General features: G+C 41.5%; 5 protein-coding genes across 7 annotated transcripts; 3 read left to right on the top strand and 2 right to left on the bottom strand.

Moving 5' to 3' along the window:
• Nucleotides 1–42: 42 nt before the first annotated feature.
• isoc2 (isochorismatase domain containing 2) lies at nt 43–2390 on the bottom strand. The gene is made up of 7 exons (XM_076737319.1): nt 2253–2390; nt 1945–2055; nt 1479–1603; nt 1164–1376; nt 969–1039; nt 431–548; nt 43–204 (listed from the first exon to the last, which is right to left on the bottom strand). Coding segments are annotated over exons 2-7 (594 nt in total). The 5' UTR covers nt 1946–2055; nt 2253–2390; the 3' UTR covers nt 43–138.
• Nucleotides 2391–2395: 5 nt separating this feature from the next.
• On the top strand, nt 2396–5499 carry atg12 (ATG12 autophagy related 12 homolog (S. cerevisiae)). Its single transcript, XM_076737321.1, has 4 exons — nt 2396–2528; nt 3922–4058; nt 4189–4251; nt 5288–5499. Exons 1-4 carry the CDS (start codon nt 2435–2437, stop codon nt 5345–5347), a joined length of 354 nt encoding a protein of 117 aa, XP_076593436.1. The 5' UTR covers nt 2396–2434; the 3' UTR covers nt 5348–5499.
• A 119-nt stretch (nt 5500–5618) lies between these two features.
• LOC143324635 (germ cell-specific gene 1-like protein) lies at nt 5619–13373 on the top strand. Of its 2 annotated transcripts, XM_076737317.1 has the most exons (9): nt 5619–6321; nt 6352–6658; nt 7267–7362; nt 7480–8616; nt 10888–11070; nt 11186–11233; nt 11342–11494; nt 11603–11714; nt 11827–13373. In XM_076737317.1, the coding sequence occupies exons 4-9, from the start codon at nt 8421–8423 to the stop codon at nt 12197–12199; spliced, it is 1065 nt and encodes a 354-aa protein (XP_076593432.1). In that variant the 5' UTR covers nt 5619–6321; nt 6352–6658; nt 7267–7362; nt 7480–8420; the 3' UTR covers nt 12200–13373. The 2 variants fall into 2 exon arrangements, with proteins under 2 accessions (XP_076593432.1, XP_076593433.1); XM_076737318.1 differs by lacking the exon at nt 6352–6658 and having other exon boundaries at nt 5619–6205.
• rcvrn2 (recoverin 2) lies at nt 13293–17133 on the bottom strand. The gene is made up of 4 exons (XM_076737320.1): nt 17093–17133; nt 16420–16976; nt 14400–14511; nt 13293–13895 (listed from the first exon to the last, which is right to left on the bottom strand). The coding sequence occupies exons 2-4, from the start codon at nt 16798–16800 to the stop codon at nt 13807–13809; spliced, it is 582 nt and encodes a 193-aa protein (XP_076593435.1). The 5' UTR covers nt 16801–16976; nt 17093–17133; the 3' UTR covers nt 13293–13806.
• A 2314-nt stretch (nt 17134–19447) lies between these two features.
• On the top strand, nt 19448–22451 carry LOC143324838 (uncharacterized). 2 transcript variants are annotated; one of them, XM_076737600.1, is made up of 2 exons: nt 19448–19570; nt 20384–22451. In XM_076737600.1, the coding sequence occupies exon 2, from the start codon at nt 20454–20456 to the stop codon at nt 20886–20888; it is 435 nt and encodes a 144-aa protein (XP_076593715.1). In that variant the 5' UTR covers nt 19448–19570; nt 20384–20453; the 3' UTR covers nt 20889–22451. The 2 variants fall into 2 exon arrangements, with proteins under 2 accessions (XP_076593715.1, XP_076593714.1); XM_076737599.1 differs by having other exon boundaries at nt 20378–22451.
• The last annotated feature ends 1475 nt before the right edge of the window (nt 22452–23926 follow it).

The following is a 23926-nucleotide window of genomic DNA, read 5'->3' as shown; positions in this document are numbered from 1 at the left end:
TTAAAACCATTTTAGAGACATGAACCCAAAAGCACAGTCGGCCAAATTTAAAGCAGCAGCATCACTTTATTGAAGCACTTTATCAGGATGTTGGGACAAATTAAATTCTGTGGAACAGAGTGACAGCTGATGATCTCCCTACAGAGCGCTGAAGAAGGCGAGGAGGCCAGTGTCAGGAGATGGGTGGGCCATAAGCTTCTGGATCTGTCAAAAAAGTTGAAAGAATATTTGTTTTATTACTGAAGCTGGCAGCACACTCAGAATTAAATCAAAAAAGTGCAACAGTTGGGTTTGATCACTGAAGTGTCCCTTCAGCATGCTCATTTAAGGTCACCCGCGACTTGTGAGCAGCATCAATGACACATTTATGACACATCTCAACAAACAGGAATGACTCAGGAGTGCGACAGAGAGCAGCTGGAATAAGCACCTCCTTGAAGTTGGGGTGTTTAGCATCTTGAACCAGCTGCAGCAGAACAGCCTCGGTGGTGGTGAGGAAAGCTCCGCTCTGCTTCAGTCGGGACAGAGCAAACAGACGGTCCGTCTGGCTGCGGAGGGAGACACAAAAGTAGTAACACACACAGGAACAAATGTATATTTAAGGGTCCAGTGTGTAGGGAAATATTCATAACTAACTTTACATTTGTGTATAATCACCTGAAACTAAGAGTCGTGTTTTTATTAGCTTAGAATGATTTATATCTACAGAGGAAGCGGGTCTTCTTCAACAGAGTCCACCATGCTTCTACAGTAGCCCAGAACAGACAAACCAAGCACTGGCTCTACACAGGGCTTTTTAGAGCCAATATATGCCTGGAAAAGGAGGGCTGAGGGGAAGGTCACTCGGGTGATTGCTATCTGCAACCTGACCGCGAGATGCTGCTAAATCCTACACACTGGACCTTTAATGTACAGTAGGTGATAACAATGATACAGAGCAGAAAAAAGTACACAGAATACACAGATACCTTCTGGATGAGACAGCGTCAGCCACAATATGAACCTCCATCCCCTTTTCAAGCAGGTCAAATGTTGTGCACTGTGGAAAAGACAAGTAGAGTGTGTATTCACCAATTACAGGCAAGAGCTACCAGTTGTCTTTGTGTCGTCTTTTTGTTCACTGATTTCAAGGCTAACCAGGAGAAACAATGATGTGGTCTTACTGCAATACAGGCGTGTGCCTCGATTCCACACAGTATAGCCTGTTTGGGATTCCCCAGGGCTTGCAGCTCCTTCTCCACGTCCTCTATCATCATGGTGAATGAAGTTTTAGCATGAGCTTTGAGATCTGCAGCTCCCAGCTCTGGTACTGTGGGACCCAAGCCTTTCGGGTACTGCTCTGTCAAAATGGGGGGGATGCCCAGAACGCGACTGGCCTGTGCGAAGGAAGAGAGAGCAGGCAGATGTGATCGGTTCCTTCAATTACTGAATACTGTGAAACGAATGTCTGCGGCTGTGTGGAGGTGTGTGTTTCCAACCTGCAGCACTCTGGCTGCATTGCTGACAATGTTGGTGAACTGGAAGATGTTGGGTCTGAACTTCTCCTGCATGTCACACAGGAAGAGCACTGTGTCCTTGGTGGAGAGTCTGCCAATTTTTGCCACTGTTAAAAAGAAGATCACAGAAAAAGAACAAGTTGTGTTCAACATTGATCGATGCCACACGTTTTGATGTGATATGTAAGGTACAGTGTTGCAGATGACTGGCCACTGAATATTAAAATATCACTGCAGCAACAATAACACTTGTTTGATTCCAGCTTTGACAACGAACCTCAACTTCACAGTATGTTTTATGTGTCACAATGGTGCAAACATGGAAGAAATATTTCCTCCATGTTGTCGCACTGCCTCGAAAACCTTTGAGACCGAATAATGTAATAGCTGAACACACATTAATTGTACCTGCATTTGAACGAACTTAGACATAAGAAAGTTAACTTACTGTTGTTGCGTGAACGGCGTGATTGTGAGGAGGCGGAGTGGGTGACAGGTTCAACAGGACTGGAGAATAATCAACTATTAGGTTAAAGTACTACGTCCCATGTGACACCTCCTGTGTAATTGTAGACCAACAGAAAATGTAACGTTAGGATACCTGTTTTACTTGCAGGTGAAAGAGGAAGAATGCATTCAATATTACACAAAAACAGCAGATCACAAGATTAATCAAACTGGCAACAAACATCTGAATTCGTTAGAAAACAAATACAGTATTAATAAATATATTCCAAAGTCAAAACAATACTTAACCTAGCATGTAGCAAGGAGGACACACAAGTTCAACAGCATTTCCAGATTGGTATTGACCAATCGGATTACGTCTATTAGAGATTGATGTTTCCTTGAACCAATAGCAGCCGGGGTCTCCTGCCAATCGCTTTGCTAGCTCGTGTGGGTGGGAGCCATAACTAACCCGAAGTGGTCACCTGAAGATGTCTGACAATGCAGAGTCTCCAACAGAAACGCAAAAAGAAGAGTCACAGCCACCGTCAGACGACTCGACGACAAATGAAGAGAAGAAAAAAAGTAAGAAAATGTCATATATCGAAAATTCGACTCAATTATGGAGTAATATGTGTTTACAAGGACTGTTGCTGGTGCGATGAGAAACATTTCCGGGTGTGTGACGCCAAGACAATTGACAGCGATCCAGACCAATGGAAAGGCTGTTTTTTTCCTGTTAAGCCAATAAACATTTAGTTTGTAACATGTGGTACTGCTGGGTTAGGGAATGGCTAAAGCTAAAGCTAATATACATATGAAAGCAACATTCATCTTTTTGCTCGTAGAGAATATATATTTCTGAGAGGCTGTTTGTTTCCTTAAGTTATCAAATACATGTCACGCCAATACTATTAGTATCATCCTGTAACGTGACATCAAAATAATGCATTAAAGCTAAGCTAACGAGCTCCGGGTAACATTAGCTTAAAACTATCAAACTGTCGCAGCCCACTTTATGAAAACACCTTGTTCCACGTTTCGGGCTTTGAAATAAGTTTGTTCGGGGACTCCAAGAAATACACTCCTTTTGACGTTTACATTAGCTGTGTGAGATTTAGTTGAATGATGCTTTCCGTTGTTTGCCAAATAACAATAAATACTTGAATTTGCCAAATAATTATTTTATACAGCATGCAAGTTGGCGTGTTCCTAACAAGATGAAACCCTTAGATTCAAATCAGGATCAGCATGATACAGTGTGATCTTTATCCAGTTTGTCCTGCCAAACGTCCAGTTCTGATCCATTAATATTCCTAGATCTTAGGTGAAAGTAAAGTGAAAGTAATCATATCACACAGTAAATAAAAACGAAATGACGCCTTTACGCATTGACTATCATGTCATGTGCCCAGATAAACTGGCCCTGTATGGGCAGTCGTTTTGTATATGAGGACACAATTATGTTGTTTGTGATAAGATCTAACCGAGATAGGATGGGACTTCATTCCTGAAGTCTATGCTTTGCACAGCCATTTTTTTAATGCACATTTTCTAAACTTTTATAAATGAAAAGATCAAATGACTCTAATAACTTTATTGTGTAAAATGTTTGGATTTCATTCAGAAACTTTCATTTTAAATTATAACAAGGAATGGTTCAAAGGAAGTCTGTCTACATGTAGATCCAGTGTAAGTTATTAACAATAAGGCCAAGTTTTCAGTCACTAGATCCTTTTCATTGCATTTGATAACAATGAATCTCAAAGCTTATAAATCAGGACTTTAAAATAATTGAAATACATATTAGAAGTGATGAAATGGAAGGGGATGCGTCAGATTTACAGCACTGTTGGCAGATATGTGTCAGTGGATTTCAGCAACACTTCTCCAGAAATTCTCCCTGAACAGTTCACGTTCAGATTTGCCCGGAGCAGCCAGGCAGCACGTTCACTTTTTATTTTCTCAATTCTTGTAGTTGATGTGTTGCTGAAGGCTGTGGGAGACACTCCTATAATGAAAACAAAGAAGTGGGCAGTGGACAGAGGGAGGACGGTGCAGTCCCTGTCTCAGTTCATCTCACGCTTCCTCAAGCTTGATGCAACTGAACAGTTGGTAAGGATGAAGCTTGTTGACTGGCTTTTTCATTTCCCAGAATCATGACTTGAACAGAGGCTTGGAAAGCATGCTTCATGTCTTTAAGTGCTTTTTATCTATAACAGTATCTATTTTTTCCCCTCCCCAGTTCATTTATGTTAACCAGTCTTTTGCCCCCTCACCGGATCAAGATGTAGGGATCCTCTTTGATGTGAGTACATATAAACACCCATTTTTATTGCCTGCTACAGTTGAGTGTCAAATACTTAAAGCTAATTTTCCTTAAACACAATTTAGCAAAGATGATTTCTAAGAGAAACAAACAGCAGATAAACACTAGTCACATTTGTCCTCCTGTTGTTTTGTAATCCACTTCAAACCTGAATGTGGAGACTCGTTCTTGATCTTTGTGTGTGACAGAATCATCTCCACTAGTCCACTTAATAGCTTTTTCTGTGCTTTCAACTGCATCAACGAACAGATATTTGATAAACAACTCCATTAGCTGAGATAGCTCAGAAAGAGCTGGTAACTCAACTTAAACCATGTCTCCAAATACAGCGGCAACACATGTACATGCAAAGGACAAGTCTGTTCATGTTTGCTAGACTACTTGGCAACATTATAACTTTAAGTCCTGTTTTGCTTTACTTATTCAGTGAGTAAAATGTCAAAGCCAAGCCTTATCAGTGAGCACAGATGGGAACTTTTCAAGAATATTAACGTGTGTTTACATTTTGAGTCAGATTGTCTGAAACTTTAAGGTATATAACACTTAGTAAGAAGGTAATACATATAACCTTTTCCCTTTACTACTGTGCACACCTGCTCTAACAGATAAACTTCAGCCCAGTCGCGTTTCAGCCGAGTTGATATCTTTTAGTCTCCTAGCCTTTAATGAAATGTCAGAATAGTAACCTATGTAATTGGTAAGCGTCTGTGGCCCAGCCCATAGAAGTGAATGGGCCATGTAGAGCTTTGACCAGCAGAGGGGGCAATGAGAGGGAAGCTCTACGTTGCACATGCCAAAATCCCAGGCCACTGATTAATGTCTTGATAAGTAACAGCAAAGAGCTCAAAGTCCAGAATTCACAGTGGACCTTTGATCATCCCGCTGCTTTCACTGCTCAGCAGGTCAATATCAGCACATTAACTGTGGATCTGTGGTGTCACATCACTCCTCCGTCGTACTGGTTTATTTAACATTCACCTTTGTGTACGTGTTTCTCTCTCTGTCTCTTTTTCAGTGTTTTGGCAGCGATGGCAAGCTGGTTCTACATTACTGTAAATCTCAAGCCTGGGGCTAAACTGCTTTCTATAACTCCATTTTGGCCCCCCCACCCTTTTTAAATTCGTCCTCCAAACATGCACACAATGTTGTTTTTGCTTTTTTGCCTTTTGATTTCTTTCAGTTTTTCTGTACATACATATTGTAAATAAATTATTATGACTATGTAAAGCTGCTTCCACAGTTTTTAAGGCATCACATTTGGCACCCAAAAGTAAACACTTAACTTAGTGGGCACAGGATTTGGCTTTGCACAGCGCTGGTGATTAAGGAGAAAAAAAGGCCAAGGCCATTCATATGGACACGTTTGTTCCGTTTTATACTCTTAGTGTAATAATTGAAATCCCACTAAAAGTCAAATTGGTAGGGGGCTTAAACTGGTGATAAAGGTTTAGGGAGGCACCACCTCTAAAAGGAACAGACACAGGAAGAGAGGGGGCACTACAGTAACAGATGGACTTAGAGGGATTACATGATTCGGGATGGGTTTGTGACATAAATTCCCAAGAAAGACAGAAAAGAGAGTAGAGTGGCGTGGAGACAGACGCTCAGCTGCTGCACCAGTCTTTCATCTCTGTCGACTATTGGCTGTGAGGATTAAAGGGAGGGAGTGCAGCTGCAGAGGTAAGGGTCACTGATGCTCATCCTGGAGGAGGAATACTGGTGACAGATACAGAGGGAAACAATAAAGAGGGTAGTCACACGAAGGATCAAGATGGAGCAACTGAAATCAAGTTCTTAAGGAGCTTTTTGGCAGAGATAACCGAGGATTGAAGGTTTAGAGGAGTGAAAGGAGTGACCACCAACAGTTGTTCTACTGCAGTAGTTACCTCAAGTTTGACCTGAAGTACTACAAGGGACAAGAAAAAGTTCTTTGGTAGGTATTATTTAAAATAATTAGAGCTGAAATTATTGGTCAGTTGAGTCAAAGTTTATCAGCAACTTTTTTTTTTTTTTAAATAATGGATTAATGATTTCAGTTGTTTTTTGTTTGTTTGTTTGTTTGTTTGTTTGTTTTACAAGAAAATGAGAATTTGATGCCTTTTCATGTACAAATGTGGAGCTTTGGGTTTTGGACTGATGTTAAGATAAAAGTTCTATGAAGATTTCGCATTGGAAAGCTCTGGAAAGTTATAATGGGCATTTTTCACTATTTTCTGACAGATATAAACTAAATGATTAAGAGAGAAAATAATTGTTACTTCAAAATAAGTGAGACATGTTTTTCTTTTCTTATTTAAACCTAGATGGAGCCCTCAGATATTTTGAAAAACAGTCATGTTCACCACCGAATTTTGCGTCCATTGAATAAAGAATCTGCAGTTTTCTTGTAAGATTAACAAAAAGTTTTATTGGTGTTTCTCATGCAAAATCTGCTGATTAGCCTCCATCCAGCTTGTTCATGCTGTCACCTTTTGCAGACGTATATTGGTCACTGCCCTGTGTGTTCAGCTTGTTATCACTGATGGCAAAAATTGAAGAGGAATGTTAGCTGAGCAGAAAAATGGTCTTGACTATGGAGAAAATAATGGTGATCACATCAGGGAATATACAGAGTTCAGGTCATCTGAAAACCAGGGACACCATGTATACAGTAGTAGTAGCAATCACAGGAAGCACAGAAAGTCATTTAGGCTGGCCTTATTCTTTGGGCACTGTAAATCTTGCACATATTGCACATTTTTTATGATTATTTATTTATTCACCTGATAAAAATGGATGTGCAGAAACTCACAGATTTATGCAGATTGTAGATTTTTGTCTTTAAAAGCCACCTTGATCTCACTAAGGGCATCCATTAGGTTTTATGCATTTCCTTTTTTCCAAAATGAATGTATTATTTGTCACCACCCAGATAACGATACCACCATGGGTCTGCTCCTGTGTGCAGTAGATGCACCAAATTCACTTGGTCTAACTAACGATCTTGTATTTCAGGGGCTGAGGGCTGACGGGGAGACGTTGCATGAGAGAGAAACAGCAGATATGGCCAGAAAATGAACTTCACACTGAAACACACCTAACACAAACGGGGTAAAGAAGATTATCAGGGATTACTAGCAAAAAATTCATTTAGATCGGTGGCTTATCCATAATTTCATCAAAGAAGTAATCTCTTGTTTTTGCTCCCCTCCTTCTTGTCTTCTACAGAGGGTCCGGCAGTGGAGCTCGTTATGAGCAGCAGGGTCAGGCCTGAGTGTGTTAATCAGGAAGCAGGGAGCAATTAGCCTGGGTCACGGGATAGCACACATCACTTTTTCTTTCATAACCCCTCCTCGTAAAGACAGCTGGCAGTGTTGTGTGACCTCAGGCAGTTTTATGACTCTTACTGCGTCAAGGAACATTCAACACAATTAGATGTCACCATATGGACACCCAGGTTTTAGCCTCTGTGTGTCCCAATCAGCCATTTCTCTTGCCAGGTGATGAATTGCATTTCAGGATGTCCCGTATCTCCTCCTTAGATAAACAACGTTTAGTGATATATTCTAGTATTTTTAAATGACCTTCGTGCTTTTTTCAGCACAGTGACACATATCTAGAGCGTACAAGGCGGTCTACAAGTGCTGAGGTCAGGGGATGTATGGCCACATCATTCAGCACAGGGATCAATAGGAAGAGGTCACATTAAAGCTGTCTGGCCAGCACACGGTCATGTCCTTGCATCCCACTGTTTTCTCTTACCGTGAACCATCGTGCACCTAAATGCCCTCTTGTTCACTTCTTTGGTTCCATCTGTCCATCTTGCCGTGCGTATCGACTTCAGAGCATCTTTTCCCACTCCCTCCCCTCCCAGTCTCTTTATCTTCTTCTCTTTTAATCACACTGACTGTACAGTAGCTCTTTGTCAGCTGTGTTTTGTCATCTCCTGTCTGCACTGTTACATCACATTTATCTTTGCTTTCCAGTTAAACCTGGCACCTCATCACCTTTTAAAACCACTCCAAAGCATCTGTCCCACCCTGTCGGTTCCATCTGTGACTGCAGTCGCACCTTCTGTCCCGTTTGTCCTATTCCCACGTGGAGTGTCCCCTCTCCCTCCCCATCTCTCTTTCTGGCCTCCCCCTGCCTCCCCCTTCTCCCGTGTGGCCATGCTGGAGCGTATGTCCCGTCGCTCTCGCTCCCTGCTCTCCCTGACCTTGACCACTCTGGCGCTCGCCCTCTCCATCCTGGCTCTCTGTACCTCTTACTGGTGTGAGGGTACTCACAAAGTGGTCAAGCCTCTCTGCCTGTCGCCTGTCAAAATGAAGAACTGTGGTCAGAACAACAGCGAGCCTTACACCACAGGTACTGAAATGTTTTTCACCTCTTCATACCAAAAGGTGTTTTGTGCAGCGTTATTGTGCTTCCAGTTGCTTTACTCTTTCTCTTTGATTGCTCTTTCACTGTTTTTGTACACAAATTTGTGCATGCACATACATATTACTCACCACTTTTTGAGGTTCACCTCATCATTTCTGCAAACAGCTCCCTCCTGATTCTGACAATGATTTGTGTCTCTACAGAGGATTAAATATGCAGGCAGGGTGGAGAAGTTCCATTACTGTTCAGCTTTATGAACTAGATGCTTGGATAAAAACACTTTGAAGATTATTGGTGTCACACACACATAAACAGCCACGTTGCCTGGATTTTTGAGGTCGAACTCTACTAACCAAAGAGCAAAAAAAGGCTTTATCTAGCTTACAAGGACACAAGTATGCAAATAACAACACACAGCAGTGACACAAGAAGTAATCAGATCCTTTCTTTAAGTAAACGTAGTGATACTACAGCATAAAAATACAAGTTAGTCCTTTAGATTCGTATCAATGCATTAACATGTATGCAGCATTTTAATGTTATGGGTGTTTGAGAAAGAGCTGATTTTAATTATTTGACTTTTTCTTGAGCACCATAGTTCATAAGATGATCATATGATTTTTTTTTATGTAGAATATTAAACCTCAAAATAACTAGTAAGTATAGATGCCAAGTACTATATTTCCTTCTGAAATGTAGTGAAATAGAAAGTTGCTTTAAAAAATTGATGTACTCTAGTAAAGTGCAAGTACCAATGAGTACAATACTTGAGTAAAGTATATTTCAGAATATTGAGCTTTGAGCTTAATAAATAAGAAAAAGAAGATGATGTGAAGTTTCCCTCCTGCTGCCAAAGAGCAAGCAGACAAAACCACAATGAACACTTGAACAGTGCAGAGAGATGCCTGCTTTGATACGGGTCCTGATAGGTGTTGCAACACGTTTGCTGGCATGTCGCAGTTTGACGTGCAGCAACATAAACAGCATGAGCTCATGGATTCATCCTGCCTGACGTCAACGATGTTTACTTGCCGTTAGACTTTTGCAATAGTCAGACATAATTTGAATGAATCAAAACATTGTTACTGACCAGGTCATCAGCAGACTTTCAAGAAAAGCAGATCAAGTGCAGATTTTGCTCTCTGGCTAAACTCTGTGAGACTGTGAGATGTGATTCGAAGCTCTTTCTAATGAAGAAAGCCTGTAAGCACAGGCAAGGTATACCAAATAAAGTGGATACTAAGTCTGTATGTCACATCTCTGTTTGAGTGCATCATTTCATCGTAAGTCTTCCAAAATGCGCTGAAGATATAAAATCCGTCCTAAAATTTTGGCCTTGACTGTTGAATCCGCTTACACAAGTATTGAATTTCTATCTTTGCACCATCACTGCATAACAACCAATACCTCGAATTAATCTGAGTGGATAAACTGACAGGCTTCTCCCGCGTTAGAAACTGATTGTCCTTGGTTTGATGTTTTTAATCTCTTTTTGCCCATACCTTAGTCTCACAGTGAACTTAATTATGGCTTAGTATTAATCTGTGGGGTGTGAGGGGAGCTCCCACAGGTCTATTCATCCATGGAGGAGAGGTTTACACTGCCTGCTGCCTGGTTTTTTAATTTCTCAACAGATACACTTAATCCACAATGAGATTAACAGCTCTTCCTGCACAAAGGAATCAACTATGATCCCTATGTGAACTTTGTGTTCTTGTACAGAAGGAGCTACCTTTACAGTGGTGGCTTCCTTATGCTCCTACACCAGATTTACAGATACACGTGGGATAACAAGGTGCAGGCATGTGACTGCACAACACAGAGGCAGCGGTGTGATTAACAGACTTACAGGTGTTTTGCTCTCACTGTACTGCGTCCGTCTCTCATTCACGTGCATTCAAAAGTGTGTGTTTCTCATCTGATCGCTCCTCTGAATTTTTGGTGCTTTGAGGTGTTGACAGTGGAAAATGTGCAGTATGTACTTCTGTGTGTTTGTGCATCTGCTGGCCTGTACATGCACGTACTATTTGTTTGTGTTTTTGAGTGGATCTGTTGTCAATGCAGGCAGCTCACAGGAAGAAGGTCCTGTTTGTTTGATACTTGCATGATAGTGCCTCCATGGGTTGATGTCTCTGTGTCTAAAGAGCTGTGAAGAGACACTCTAACCAGTGCATTTTTGGTTGTGTTCCATTATGCATATAAGGAATAAGCAGCTATAAAAAATTCTCATTGTGACCCTGTTGTGCTCTCACACAGAGAGTCCCACTCAGAACCCCTTCAACCGCACACTGTCTCCAGCCAGGAGAGACGAGCTGGCCAAGATCAGACAGAGGCAACTAGCCAACGCGGTTCACTACATCTGGGAGACGGGAGAAGACAAGTTTGCTTTCAGATACTTTCACACTGGTTTCTGGGAAAGCTGTGAGAAACACAGCGACGGTGAGACCGCAAAGCAAAACACTTACAGCTGATCACAATATTACACAGTTCTACTAGTTTACATGTATTTCCATGGATCTTACTTTCTGTTCATATCTGCACATTTTGCCGGCAGGAGAGAAATGTCGAAGCTTTATAGATCTAACACCTGGAGAAACACAAGGTGAGTCAGTCCTGCTGAAATGTAAAAACCATGACATTATTTTATTGAATGTTTATTTCTGTATGTATGCATGTGGATCAATTGTGTATGCATTTGGAAATGTTGCAGGTGTGCTCTGGCTCTCAGTTATTTCAGAGTTTACATACATCGGTCTGCTGGGGATGGGCTTCTTACTGATGTGGCTAGAAGTCTTGTGTTCCCATAAAGAGATGCACTCGCTAAAAATCAATGCCTATGCAGCAATCTGTACTGTGTTATCAGGTGAGTCTTCGTGTTTATGTAGTGCCTCTATGTGCATGGTCACCTTTGTTTTCTAGACTTAGATTTGTTCTGTCTGTCAAGTTTTTGGTTGTTGCATCCCACATGTAGGTCTTCTTGGCATGGTGGCCCATATGATGTACACCACAGTATTTCAGATGACGGTTATTGTGGGCCCCAAAGACTGGAGGCCTCAGTCCTGGGACTACGGCTGGTCATTTGCGTAGGTGGCTGATTTTTAGAGACAGCATACAAACTGTTGTCCCTCAAGCACGTACATAAAATACTTGTCATCTCTTCTCCTTTTAACTATTCCGAATCTGCTCTGTTCCCAGCCTCGCCTGGGTGTCCTTTAGCTGCTGTATGGGTGCCGCTGTGGTCACACTCAACTCCTACACAAAGACCATCATTGAGCTCCGTCGCAGACAGAGGCTCCGTTTGGAGGAAGCAAGAGCCGCCACTCACGCTCCTTCCTATGACGAGGTCGTTCCAGGCGGTGGGCTCTACTCCGTCAGCGGCTTGTTGCAGTGTCCAGACGGCATGATTGATGTGGCCTGGGCCCCGAATGGCAGCGTGGTTGGAGTGGGAAATGGGGACGTACCAACGCTGGTTTTAGTAGGAGGCTGTGGGCCAGAGGGGTGTGAAGACTGTGAGAGGGAGATGGATGAGATGGAGGAGGCCATGGACCGAGTTGACTCACCTTGTTAAGGGATCACTTACATCCATCAACTGAAACTGCTGAAAAACTGAAAAAAGGAAAGGCTCTGTCGCCATGCTGCAGACGGATCAATGTGAGCAAACAAATCCTGTTTTTCTTTTCTTCAACTCTGACTTTGATTGAAGTTGGGACATACAAACTGTGCTTGAAGGCCAGTGAAATCAATACATATCAAAATGTAAAGACCACAACGTATGAATAGGTCACATTGACATGCACGTGTTCTGGGTGTTTCTCAGTGCCTCATGGTCGGAAAGTAAATGCATGTCTATGTGTAAATGCTTATAAATATTTATATAATTTTATTGTTGATATCTTAACATGCAATGTATCAGGACAACAGTCATCTCATTGAGCTTTTCAGTGCATAGACGGGATGGATGTTTCTTCTCCTGTTGAAACCTAAACAGAACAGCCTGTCCTGTAGATTAAGAGACAATATATCCTCATTAATCTGAGTGGGACGTGCAACATTCAAGCTCATCTCTCTCTTGTCACAAATGTTTGACAGATACAGCATTTGGATGCAACGCATGTATACCAGAAGCTACAGCAAACATGCCCCCGCTGCAGATGCACAGACAAACCCATAAGATAGACACATAGGGCTAGAAAGATTACAGAGATTTTCAAAAGTCTGCTCTCTGATGTTGAACAGAAGATTATGTGTAAACCAGTAATCCCGAGTTGGATGGAAAGGAGGAGGAACAGAGTGAGGAGAGATGGTAGGCATGTGAAGGGATGGAGATGGAGAGCGGTGGAGGCGGGGGAGCAGGTTGCGGGGGGTCAGGGTGGAAGTTGGAAAGAAATGCAGACATGCACACACACTTAAACAATCTGTACTTAAACATCACACTTTCAGGGAATTACTTGTTTTTAAATGGATATTACATTCTGGTATTTACCTTAAATGTCTGTTGATTTGGGATAATATTGGATTTACTGTCTGGGATGGATACAACTGAAAACCAAAGCACCGGTTTTGTCAACCACCAGCGTTATATTACACAGTGTGTTTCTAGGTCATAGGAGAATTTATCGTTTCTGGGAAAAATAAATAAATAGATTTTCAAGGCACAGATGTATGAGAAAACCTTTAATTTATTGTACAGTGAATAAAGTACAACACTTGAGAGCTACGACTTCTATTAAGACATTTCCAGCTCTGTAAAAAAGGTTTAATGAGCTAACAGTGAGGTATAACACTATATTCAAAATGAATTTGAACCATTTTAACGGTTAATATTAGGACAATATTTCATACTTTCTTCATATATGTGTGCGCGCGTGCATATGTATATACACACATACTATATATGTATATGTATAGCATTAAGCTTTACATAAAATCTGTACACTTTTGGGAGCACTATGCCAGAATTGACATTGACAACAAACATTCATAAAACAGTAATGTGACATCAACGAAACTTACTGAAAAAGTTAGTTGCAACCAAGACACTGCAGAGAGGAGTATTTACACAAACGAGTGGAATGGAGTAAAGAGGAGGGAGGAGATAAGGAAGAATACAAGTTTCAAAGAAAGTAAAGAGTCTAATGAGAAAAAAAAAGGAGGGGGGATAAACTAGGAATGAGCTTATTGTTTGAGTGGCTCATAGTGGATAAGACGCATTGCATTTTCATTTTCAATCACTCCTTTGATGAACTCTCCCTCAGCCAGCCGCTCTGTGAGGAGAAAAAGAAAGAGTCAGAGATGTTACAGTGGGAAGAAAACTGTAAACAAGACATACAGCACAGAGTGTGGGGTAAAGATGACGTTGAATCATGACTCTCATCTAAGAAATCCGGTCTTATCTCCTGTGTGGGTGTGCATATGTGTGTGTGTGTGTGTGTGACAGTAACATGCAATGCAGTGAGTCACTTGAGGTTTCATGGTCCATCGCTGGTACATACATAATAAAGCTTGCATGACATCAGTGATGCTGTGCCTGGGGATGTGACCCCAGGTGGATTTATTGCTTGCATTATTATTAAGACAAACAGCTGATTGAGAAATGTAATCTTTGCTACAGGATGAAAGAACAGCTGCTCATGAAAGGTAGTAAGGGCTTACGCCGGTTTCCCGTCTCTTTAACATAAGTACATTGTGATAAGAACACAGTGACCTGTGATGCACCTCGGGGACACAGTGCATATTCACATGTGCTGCATGCGTGCTGTTTCCCTCACCGTTGTCTTTCTTTTCGAAGTAAGACCACAGCTTGTTGGCTCTCTTCTCGGGTGTGTTCTCATCCTCTGGTAGCCTGCTCTGCTCCTCCTTGGGGATCAGCTTAAATATGGCCTGAGAGGGGGTTGGGTACAAGATTGGTGATAAATGCTGCATCATTTCAGCCACACAAATAATGTATAGACTGTCAACACAGCTCATAAAACAAATGGGTACAAGCCAAGAAGCAAGAGCCTGTAGGACGAGTGAGTGAACTCACAACCCTCTTGGGTTAATTAGTGTCTTGTTTGTATGTGCGGTCTATTGAGCTTCTGATGTATAACAGCTTGACATTTAGAGAAAGGCTTTCTCCAACACTTTCTCCTCGTGATTGTCTTATGTCTCGTCCCTGATTTGGCTGAATACAACCAAGTCTTACACAAAATATAACCTGCAATCCCTAAATGACAACTGATCTGCCTTCCACATGCAGCCACAGGAGCAATCCTGGAGGGCTTCGTCATCACAAATTACATGTAGGTACAAGTTAAAAATCCACTGGCCGTGTCAAAATGAATAATCAAGCAGCCCAACGCAGCACATTCAGGCCTGTGTGTCATTTTTCAGAGACAGTTAATCTGCAATGGGCCACTTGGAATCCGGCAGATTGTAAATGACTGCGCACTTTAGGTTCACGTCTTTAAGTGTGTGTCCCACTTAGAGAGGAGGCACTCATCTCCCACATTTAAGACACCTAGATTAACATGGATTAGTGCCAAGACTCAGGCCACAGGCCAAACACCAGGATGTCATCTCTTTTCTCGCTGGACTGTCCCTCCATTGGCTCCTCTGAGCTTGTGGTCTGTATAGTTCACACTGTGAGCTTATGGATGGCAAGTAGTTGCTGGTCAGTTATAAAAACATGGAACCAGATCTGTATCAAGCATACACAGGTGGATACCCTGTATTTACATCTTCACCATCATATCAGTGTCATACACAATACTAAACTAATATGGGCCTGTACTGCCGTCTTCAAACCCATATAGAAACAGGTATCACGGGACTTTACATGATAATGATGTTATCCTCTGTGCATATAGCAGATCTGTTTTTACCTACTTCTCCACACAGTCTAATTTTGTTGCAGGTTGCTGAATTTTTGGCAGGATGGCTTTAAAATGTGGCTGTTTTGTGCAGTGGTTGTTAACATGATGCACATGGACTCAGGCCAGTTGGCCAGGAACTAAATCCCATTACAATGTCAGCTGGATCCTCAGCTGATCTGTCTAAACCTCTTACAATTCTATTTCATTTGTCTTGAAACCTCACAACCTCCATCAGACTGAGTTTCGGTCATATAAAAACAACGACTGACGACTATTATACTGTAATTACCTTAAATGAACCTAACAGTCCAAAGTGGCAGCCTCGTGAATAAAAAAAAACTTGGATGAGATCCAGGGACGATGGGCAGTCCCTCCAGTGGAGTAGCCTTATTTAAGAGTAGGACAGCCTACATTGTCTAAGAACTAAACCTGTAATCACAGAGATTAGAGGGAGTTTGGGGCTCAAATTGGATGGCTAATTGGGCTGGTAATTAGAACTGAGACCTACATACCATGAGAGGGGTGGTCTCTTTCCAATAAATATTAACTCAGTTTAAATGGTCCTTAAAGGGAGAGAGAGCAAAATACCAAGAAAACCTGATAATATGATGCAGTCCAACGATCAATTATTGCTTCAAAAATCACCTTAGAGTAAATTTAGCACCTCAAAAAACCTCAAGAACAGCTTGAATTTCTGATATTATATGTCGATAGCAGCAATAAAAATGAAGGTTGTGGTAAAATACAATAGCCTTTCTATCTTTCGCACTTCCAGTCAATATAGTTTGACGCTCATAAGAGAAGATGAATGTTTATGAGATTAATGTCTCTCTGTGCAGGGAAAATGCTCAGAACAAGTCACACTAGAACCCTGGTTTAAGTGTCTCATCCTCTCATCACCATCATTACTGTCTTCCACATGCATCCCTCTCACCTGGCAGATCTCCGTCACTTCTGTCTTGTTGATGTATCCGTTCTTGTCTACATCAAACAGCGAGAAGGCCCACTCCAGTTTTCGGGTCGTCTTCCCAGTGGAGGTCATGTGCAGTGCAATGATGTACTCCTTGAAGTCCAAAGTGCCGTCGTCGTTGGTGTCAAAGGAGCGAAACACGTGTCGGGCGTAGCTCTTGGCATCGCTGTCAGGAAAGAAGCGGGTGTAGATCTGCTCAAACTCTTCCGGTGTGATGCGTCCCGTCGGGCACTGCCTCTGAAAGTTCTCGTACCACTGGGAGATCTCGTTCTCAGTGAATTTGGTGCTGAGCTTCAGGTCCTCCAGGATCTCCTTTGATATTGCGCTACTGGTGGTATTTCCCATGGTGGCTGCTTTCAGTGTCTTAGTAATGTGTCAGTTCTGACAAACTCACCGGCAAATATTTGCCACCTGAGTTTTTCTTCCCTTGTGCCACCTGAACTTCTCCTCTGAAGAAAATATGCTGTTGCTCACCGGCTTGACCTCTCCTGTTGACGTTACAGTCCAAAGAAAAAAAAACCCTGGAAGAGAAAAATGAATCACACATATGGTACAATCCACTTGTGAAATCCTAAATATTTGACACTGCTCAGTAAATGACATTGTGAGGATGATCAGAAATGCAGAGGAGGCTCACCTGTGTGCTGTGCGCAGAGATGATGGCAGGGGAATTGAGCGTCTGCCTCAACAGCAAGACAGTGAGAGATAAGGAGGGCAGGGGGAAACACACTCCTACCATGGATGACGGGGTTAATTCGGTTAATGCGGGATTTAAGGTGGCTGAGCTCTTGTCGAAAATGAACCCCCCCCCCCCCCCCGGCTCCTAATTTTCTCTATTGAGTCTGGACATCTAGAACATCATGGACATCAACAGTTTATGCGAGCGCTGAGGTTATTTCTCTGTCAGATGATCTAGAAACTGTAGGAATTCTGAGTCATGCATTTGTGATAATGTATATTCAAGAAGGTGATCTTACTAAATAACTCAGTATTAATCAGCCAGCAGAGGGTCCATGCATTTCACTGTATCCTTGTCGCTATGAAATATAGAAGTATTTTAGTGCTGCGGAGTCATGAAAACTTGAACATTACTTTACTACATGTTCTTGGAAACTCTGTGAGCACGACCCTGGGTGGATTTCAAAGCCCCAGCCGTACGTCTGGCTATTTCAGTAGTGGCCTTTCAATGGGTTTAGTTGACCACTGATGTCTAATTCTAGCCTACCATCTGTCTAGGCAGTTTAACTCCCTCTACCTCCAATCCCACCTACGCCCCTTACATCATTGTCACTGCCGTCCTTCTTCATACATGACCTCCTTCCTGTCCTACGTGAGCCATGATGTTGCCCTCCTTTGACTAACATTTCTGTCCTTAGCCTGGGGTTGTTTTTCTGGGATAAATAACTACAAGTGTTACCCTTCTTTTCTCACGCTGCCAAATTATGTTTTTGTGGTTCGGCTGTTAAATTCTTCTCTTTTTTAGCCTCCTCATCAAGTAGTGTCTCATGCACTTAAGGTGTCCTGTTTTACATACTGACGGACACAAACAGGCACTCTGTATAAGGCCTCCATCTTTATTGTCACCAGCCATCACCTTATAGGATCAAACACATCAAAGTCACTTCACGACATTCAGATCACCAGTCTGTTTGATTTGTCTCTGCAAGTATAATTGTGATTGTCTTGACTGTTGTTTCTGACTAATTTGGCATGGAGGTTTGGGAGCATAACAGACTTAATGTGTTACAGATTTGCTCATGGGTGTGTATACTGAAAGAGAACAGATACACTGCATGATTATCATTTTGACAGCAGGTTTTTGATTTAGCCATAAATATGCTCAGTGAGTCAATCTATTGGATTATAATGGCCTGCCCCTTCCCACCCAATCCAACACTTAGCCAATTACCATCATCCTGTGAGTGCCATGGCCAATAGAATTACCCCCTCCTCTCCACAACACAACAATCCCTGACATCTGACCTGTACCTTTGGCTTGACTAATAGCTAGAGCTAGAGCAAGCGAGGATTTGAAATGTTTTTCTACGTACAGAGAAGGTGAGAGTTCATGTAATGTGGATATCTAAGACCAATCTCAAGCTTCGGAGCACAATAATGACAAAATGATGAAATGATAATGTCTTTGGAACAATATACAGGATATATATTTCTTTTGCAGGTGGTAACGTATAATACATATGCAAAATAATGCAGTAACAGGTGAAAGTTTGTCTATAGTAGAAGTCAACGCGTCTAAAAATATCTACAATTAGGCCAGTGATTGACCACTGGCAACATCCCAGTTGGCTGGTCAGCCTTTCAGCCTATTAACTGGCAGTATCAAACTCCACCTGTGTTACATCATCGACCTGGGAGCCAACTCAACATCAGCACTGACATATACACGGCAAATCTGGCCCATGCACGGCCGGCCAGGAACCTTTCATTCATGAATGTCTTGCACTTGGTAACAGAAACATGCAAACAGTTTGTTTTGCACAATTTGTTCCATTTCTAATTTCTACATCATTATTGATGGTTATTTTGCAAATGAACAGCCAAAGAACAAAGTGAATCGTAAAGCATTTCCTCTATAACTGTAAAGAATCCTGATGAAATAATATGCATCTCGCCACCAGTGACAGGAGAAATGGGAATGCTGAACAGGAAAATACTTTAAAAAAAGAAGAAAAACAACATTCTCAGCCTAAACAATGCCTTGGTGGGACTCGACTCAAACGTTAAGACTGAAAGAGAGAGGAAAAGAGGAAGGGAGTTGTTCCTAGATAAATATCTGGTAATGGGTTATAATGACGTGTAATGACAGACGAGAGCTTCCTACTGAACACAAGGGAAGAGAAGACCAAACAAATGATGACAACAATCTTGACAATTGTGTCCACCATCTTGTGAGGCCTAACGTTGTGACGTATGTGATAAAGGTAACAGCACTGCGGCCCCCTGCTCCCATTTCTACACTCATTGTCGAGAGGGAAAGTCAGCAGCTCTTTTAGGCTTTCACTGAAATCACTCACAAACCTGGAAAAAAAAATCGAAACTGTGAATTTAAATGATCTTCATTCACTGAGACTGAAGCTCCTGATTCAACACTGAGGTAAGCAATGCTATGCTTTTTGTATAAAATACAGCATTTCTCAATATTAGCATTTTGGAATTACTTACCAGTCTGGTCACAATTTCTGACGTGAGCAAGTGTCCTACTCTGTATTAACAAGCAAAGATATCTAATATCTAAATTTAGTGGGCTTGAGCAATTTTATTCGCATAACATGATTTTACATGGATCCACTCACTTGAAGAGACTCAGTCTTTTGTTAAGGCTTATTGCAGTTTGCTCACGCAGTCAAAGAAGCCAAAGAAACGATTTGGCCTCTACCTGTATTTGTATCTCAGATTTAATTAAATTGCTTTTTTTTTTAATCTTAATTCAGTTCAGGAGAAATGCTTCCAGTGATTTTGGCTGTTTGCCATTTAAATGACCAATTTGAAAATGTCATTATTATTCTGCATTTCCATAACCCCGCCAGTGGCTCAGTCATTACAGACATTACTGATGCTTTGAAGCCAAACACTGCTCTCTCTCTCTCTCTCTCTCTCTCTCTCTCTCTCTCTCTCTCTCTCTCTCTCTCTCACACACACACACACACACACACACACACACACACACACACACACACAATTTTATTTCAAACAGTGGAGATCCCAAACTACATGTGTAAATGACGCACGTCTCTGATGAAACGGTGTAGCCATATTTGGACTCTGAGTTTTGAATATTGCAAAACATCATACAGCTCCAGTGAAGAGTCAGAACTAGAGATAAGACTATTTTTCCAGTCTTTAACCTACATAAGGGGAAATAAAAAGGGGAAATGAGATGGTAATGGGTTTGTGTGTCAAGTTGTAGGAGTAAAAAAGAAGAGGAAGCTGCATGAAAAGGCACTTTTGGTCATCTGACAGAGGAATCAAAACCAACCATGACAACCAAGATGGAAACGCTCGATCCTTCAGCTCTATCGGACGTCACCTCCACTGTCACCTACGACTGTAAATCTGACACCGTGGTCTTACCGGGAGGAGTCGTCTCAGTGGCGGGGGTCACTGTGGTGACCGGGGGCGTTGAGCTGTCCTGTGGATCCTGCATGCTGGCCTTTGGTTTTTGGGGAACTCTCATCGGCTTCAGCTGTGTGGCTGTGGGGGTGTGGGACCAACTGAACCACTCCAAGGGGCGGATGTCTCACTTACTGGGACTGGGATTTGTGATTCTGGCCCTCAGTTTCATGGTGGTGGGAAGTGTGGTGGCATTTTACCTTCTGACGAAGAAGAAGAGAGATCTGAGGCGAGAGGCCAGAGAGGATGGAAAAGAAGTTCTTGTAGAGAGTGGGAGGGTAATTAAAAAAGTCACAGTATAAAAAGACGAATGTCAGAATATGAGAAAAACCGATCACACTGCACAGAATTTTGACTGTAAATGACACATAGTCACAGTTGGAAGAAAAAACAATCCCATTGTGCCTCTTTTATAAGACAAGATCCCTCCATGTCAGCCCGACTCTATGTCTCCTTAAACTAGATTAAATTCGATTAATCTACCCAGCAGTATATAAAGCAGTTAAAATGATGCTGCCTGGTGAATGTCTAAGTACATCATGCTTATAGTACTTTCTGTACTTCTACTTAATGAATACAGAACATTTACTTTAATGTTTTTATATTGAGATATTGCTACTTTTATTCAAGTAGCACAGAGTAATACTTCTTCCACCACTGCCTGCTGTTTGTTGCTCACAATGCTTGTATTTTCTTTCACTCTCATGACAATTTTACATGTACTGTGCAGACAGACCATGCATGTAATTAATGGACCACGTGTAAAGTGTGCATGTTTGGGTGTGTGAGAAAGGAAAGGTAGGGAGGGAAAGGCAAAAAGATGAATACCTGGAAGAAGGCAGGTGGTGCAGATAATAAAGGGAGATATTTTTTACAGAATACAGAAGTCTGTTAGAAGGTTTGTGCACTCAAATTATGCACAAAAGAACAGACTTTGTCATTTCCTCCTAAGGGTACCATGCAAATATTCAGAGATTTTGAGATAGCTGTATCCTGCTGCAACCCTGATACAATGGAAGGGAATGGATGGTTATTTGCATTAACATTGAACCCTCTTCCTACCACTGTGGCCCCTGGTGGTGGCCCCAAGAATAAACTACTGTAAGAAACAACCATGATATAAAAAATATTCCCTCATGTCTTCTCAAAACATTTTTGGTTGTGCAGTTAATGCCATCTGAAAATAATTTTAAAAAATTACATGTTTTTCTTTGGTACAAACTGCAGCTTTTATCCCGAGCATCCACATTATTACTTACAAGCTTATTTACCGCCCTTTGATTCTGGTATCATTTAGGAGGTTATGCCAAAGAGAGTTTTCAGGATCCATCCGTTAGGAACGCTGCAACCACTGCGTCTTAATGTGGAGTTTGACATGAGTGTTATAGATAAGATAGACATAGATACTATGTGCTATATGTTTTCTGATGGCTACACCCTGATGTTTACGTAGCATTTATGTCTATTGTTGCATATATTCTATTTTGTTGTGTGTATTGTGAATTTTGTATATTGACTGTGCTTAGTGTGTCTTGACTGTCTCTATAGACACTGCCTTTAAATTGTGGTGCACTATACGTGCGATGTTTAGCCGCACAAATTCAACTGATTGACTGACATGTTCTGCATCAAGGCTCATCAAGTGATTTTCATTTTGTATTGCTGCATCCACTTGCTGTCTATTCATGAAAGTCTCTGACCAAAAGCTTGCTTATTTAAAAGATTTTTTTCGCAGCTTTGAGAGTGCAGATGTTTTTTTTTCTCTCTTTGAGCAGCCTTAAAAAATGGCTGTTTCTCCTCACACTCACACCATGTCCTGATCATGCTCTGACTGCATGTAAAACATATGCATGACCCACTATTTTGCAGTCTTCTCTTGTATGATAGGACATTTCATTTGATAGTCATAAAACATTTTATTACAAAAGTATGCATTGTATATCTGACTTTGAGCATCATCTAACCTTAGGAAGAGCAGTGTTTAGCGTTGAGGACAGCGCACATGAAGAAATCTGTATCTGCTGCATCTGTGTCTGTCTCCAAACATGAACTCAGTAAATACTTTCAGTACTGCTTATGCATATTTTGATGCTTTTGACAGTACATTGGAATTTAATGAAAAGCAAGACGTTTACCTGTGAGGTCTGTGAGTACCTCAGTCAATAGGATTAAGGTTAAAAGAACTCAACAGCAAACTGTCTTTACAAAAACATTGCCTGGTGATAGATAATTCACAGATCACTATTGACACATTTTCTTTGACCAGCTGAATAAACAGCCCTAATGACAGTGCTGACAGTGATATCTGAGGATTATAGATACCAGGACATGTTCTTGAGTTTTATCAACAGCATTTTTTTTTTTTTAAGCTTTGAACACCATTGTGCTGGTGTGGTTGCACAATGTCAAAGATGGATACCTCAAACCCTCCTCTGCCCTCATTATGTATGTACATGCCTATATGAGGATGATGGCTCAATCCTATTCAACTGTCTCTGTAAGTGATACCGAAATGTTAAATAGAACATAGCTATCATTAATTATATTATTGTGCTTTCTTCTCCGAAATGGGCCTATACACGTTGTATAAAAGAAGGAGACATGCAGAGGTGGGGTCAGAAAAGCAGGACAGGATTGTGTCTCAGAGGGCTGCTGAGTGCAAGTCAACAGAACAGAAAACCATGAACAGCAACAGAAATCAGATGAAGGGTGAAATGTGTTAGTACCTCCATCTGCTGGCTGTAAAACAAACTGTGCTTCATCCGATCACTTCTGGCTGTGATTTACAGTAAATGCAGATTTCCCCTGTACCTCATTCCATGAAATAGTTACTCCACCTTCAGTCTAAGCTGTTTTCATATCGATCATTTAAAGCACGTTTTTATGCAGTAATCACAGAGGGTTCAGCGGCGATGTCCCTCTTCAATAAACTGGTTCAGTTGTTGCTTTTGCCTTCTTTATTCTAACTTCACACCTGAATAACTTTATTAACAAACACTGTTCACAATGCAAACATTTCAACATTTCTAACTCTCTGATACCATTGTGATCACTTAGACTGACATGAGGAAAGAGCCGAGCTTTTTCTCAGGTATGTGAGGTATTTCGACAGGTATCCGACTTTAGACGTAGGTTACTCAAGTCACCTGACAGCCTTGGTCACGTGTCACCGTTCAAGTTTCAGGAAACTTTTTTTTTTCTCTCTTTCTGAAAACAAAACTGCCATGTCCCGCCTTCTTTCCCCGTCTATTGGTTACAGAAGACCATTGCGGCGCTCTGGTTGGCCAGACTGAAGACATGTCTGCGCTCGTCACTATCAAACGACAACCCCCTTCTTTAA

Source organism: Chaetodon auriga, chromosome 8, assembly GCF_051107435.1.
Source record: "Chaetodon auriga isolate fChaAug3 chromosome 8, fChaAug3.hap1, whole genome shotgun sequence".
NCBI classification, from domain to species: domain Eukaryota; kingdom Metazoa; phylum Chordata; class Actinopteri; order Chaetodontiformes; family Chaetodontidae; genus Chaetodon; species Chaetodon auriga.
This window is presented reverse-complemented; position numbering and strand designations above follow the sequence as displayed.

Bases quoted from the DNA above. Each gene is read 5' to 3' on its own strand.
- rcvrn2 (XM_076737320.1), bottom strand. From the start codon at position 16,800: ATGGGAAATACCACCAGTAGCGCAATATCAAAGGAGATCCTGGAGGAC. The intron at 14,512-16,419 runs GTGAGAGGGATG...ACCCCCTCTCAG, and splicing joins AAGTGACGGAGATCTGCCAG to GCCATATTTAAGCTGATCCC. The intron at 13,896-14,399 runs GTGAGGGAAACA...TTCTCCTCACAG, and splicing joins CTTCGAAAAGAAAGACAACG to AGCGGCTGGCTGAGGGAGAG.
- LOC143324635 (XM_076737318.1), top strand. From the start codon at position 8,421: ATGCTGGAGCGTATGTCCCGTCGCTCTCGCTCCCTGCTCTCCCTGACC. The intron at 11,071-11,185 runs GTGAGACCGCAA...TTTTGCCGGCAG, and splicing joins CTGTGAGAAACACAGCGACG to GAGAGAAATGTCGAAGCTTT. The intron at 11,495-11,602 runs GTGAGTCTTCGT...TCCCACATGTAG, and splicing joins AATCTGTACTGTGTTATCAG to GTCTTCTTGGCATGGTGGCC.
- LOC143324838 (XM_076737600.1), top strand. From the start codon at position 20,454: ATGACAACCAAGATGGAAACGCTCGATCCTTCAGCTCTATCGGACGTC.
- isoc2 (XM_076737319.1), bottom strand. The intron at 1,377-1,478 runs GTTGGAAACACA...TCCTTCGCACAG, and splicing joins ATGCAGCCAGAGTGCTGCAG to GCCAGTCGCGTTCTGGGCAT. The intron at 549-968 runs GTATCTGTGTAT...CTCCCTCCGCAG, and splicing joins GACGCTGTCTCATCCAGAAG to CCAGACGGACCGTCTGTTTG.
- atg12 (XM_076737321.1), top strand. From the start codon at position 2,435: ATGTCTGACAATGCAGAGTCTCCAACAGAAACGCAAAAAGAAGAGTCA. The intron at 2,529-3,921 runs GTAAGAAAATGT...CAATTCTTGTAG, and splicing joins AAATGAAGAGAAGAAAAAAA to TTGATGTGTTGCTGAAGGCT. The intron at 4,059-4,188 runs GTAAGGATGAAG...TCCCCTCCCCAG, and splicing joins TTGATGCAACTGAACAGTTG to TTCATTTATGTTAACCAGTC.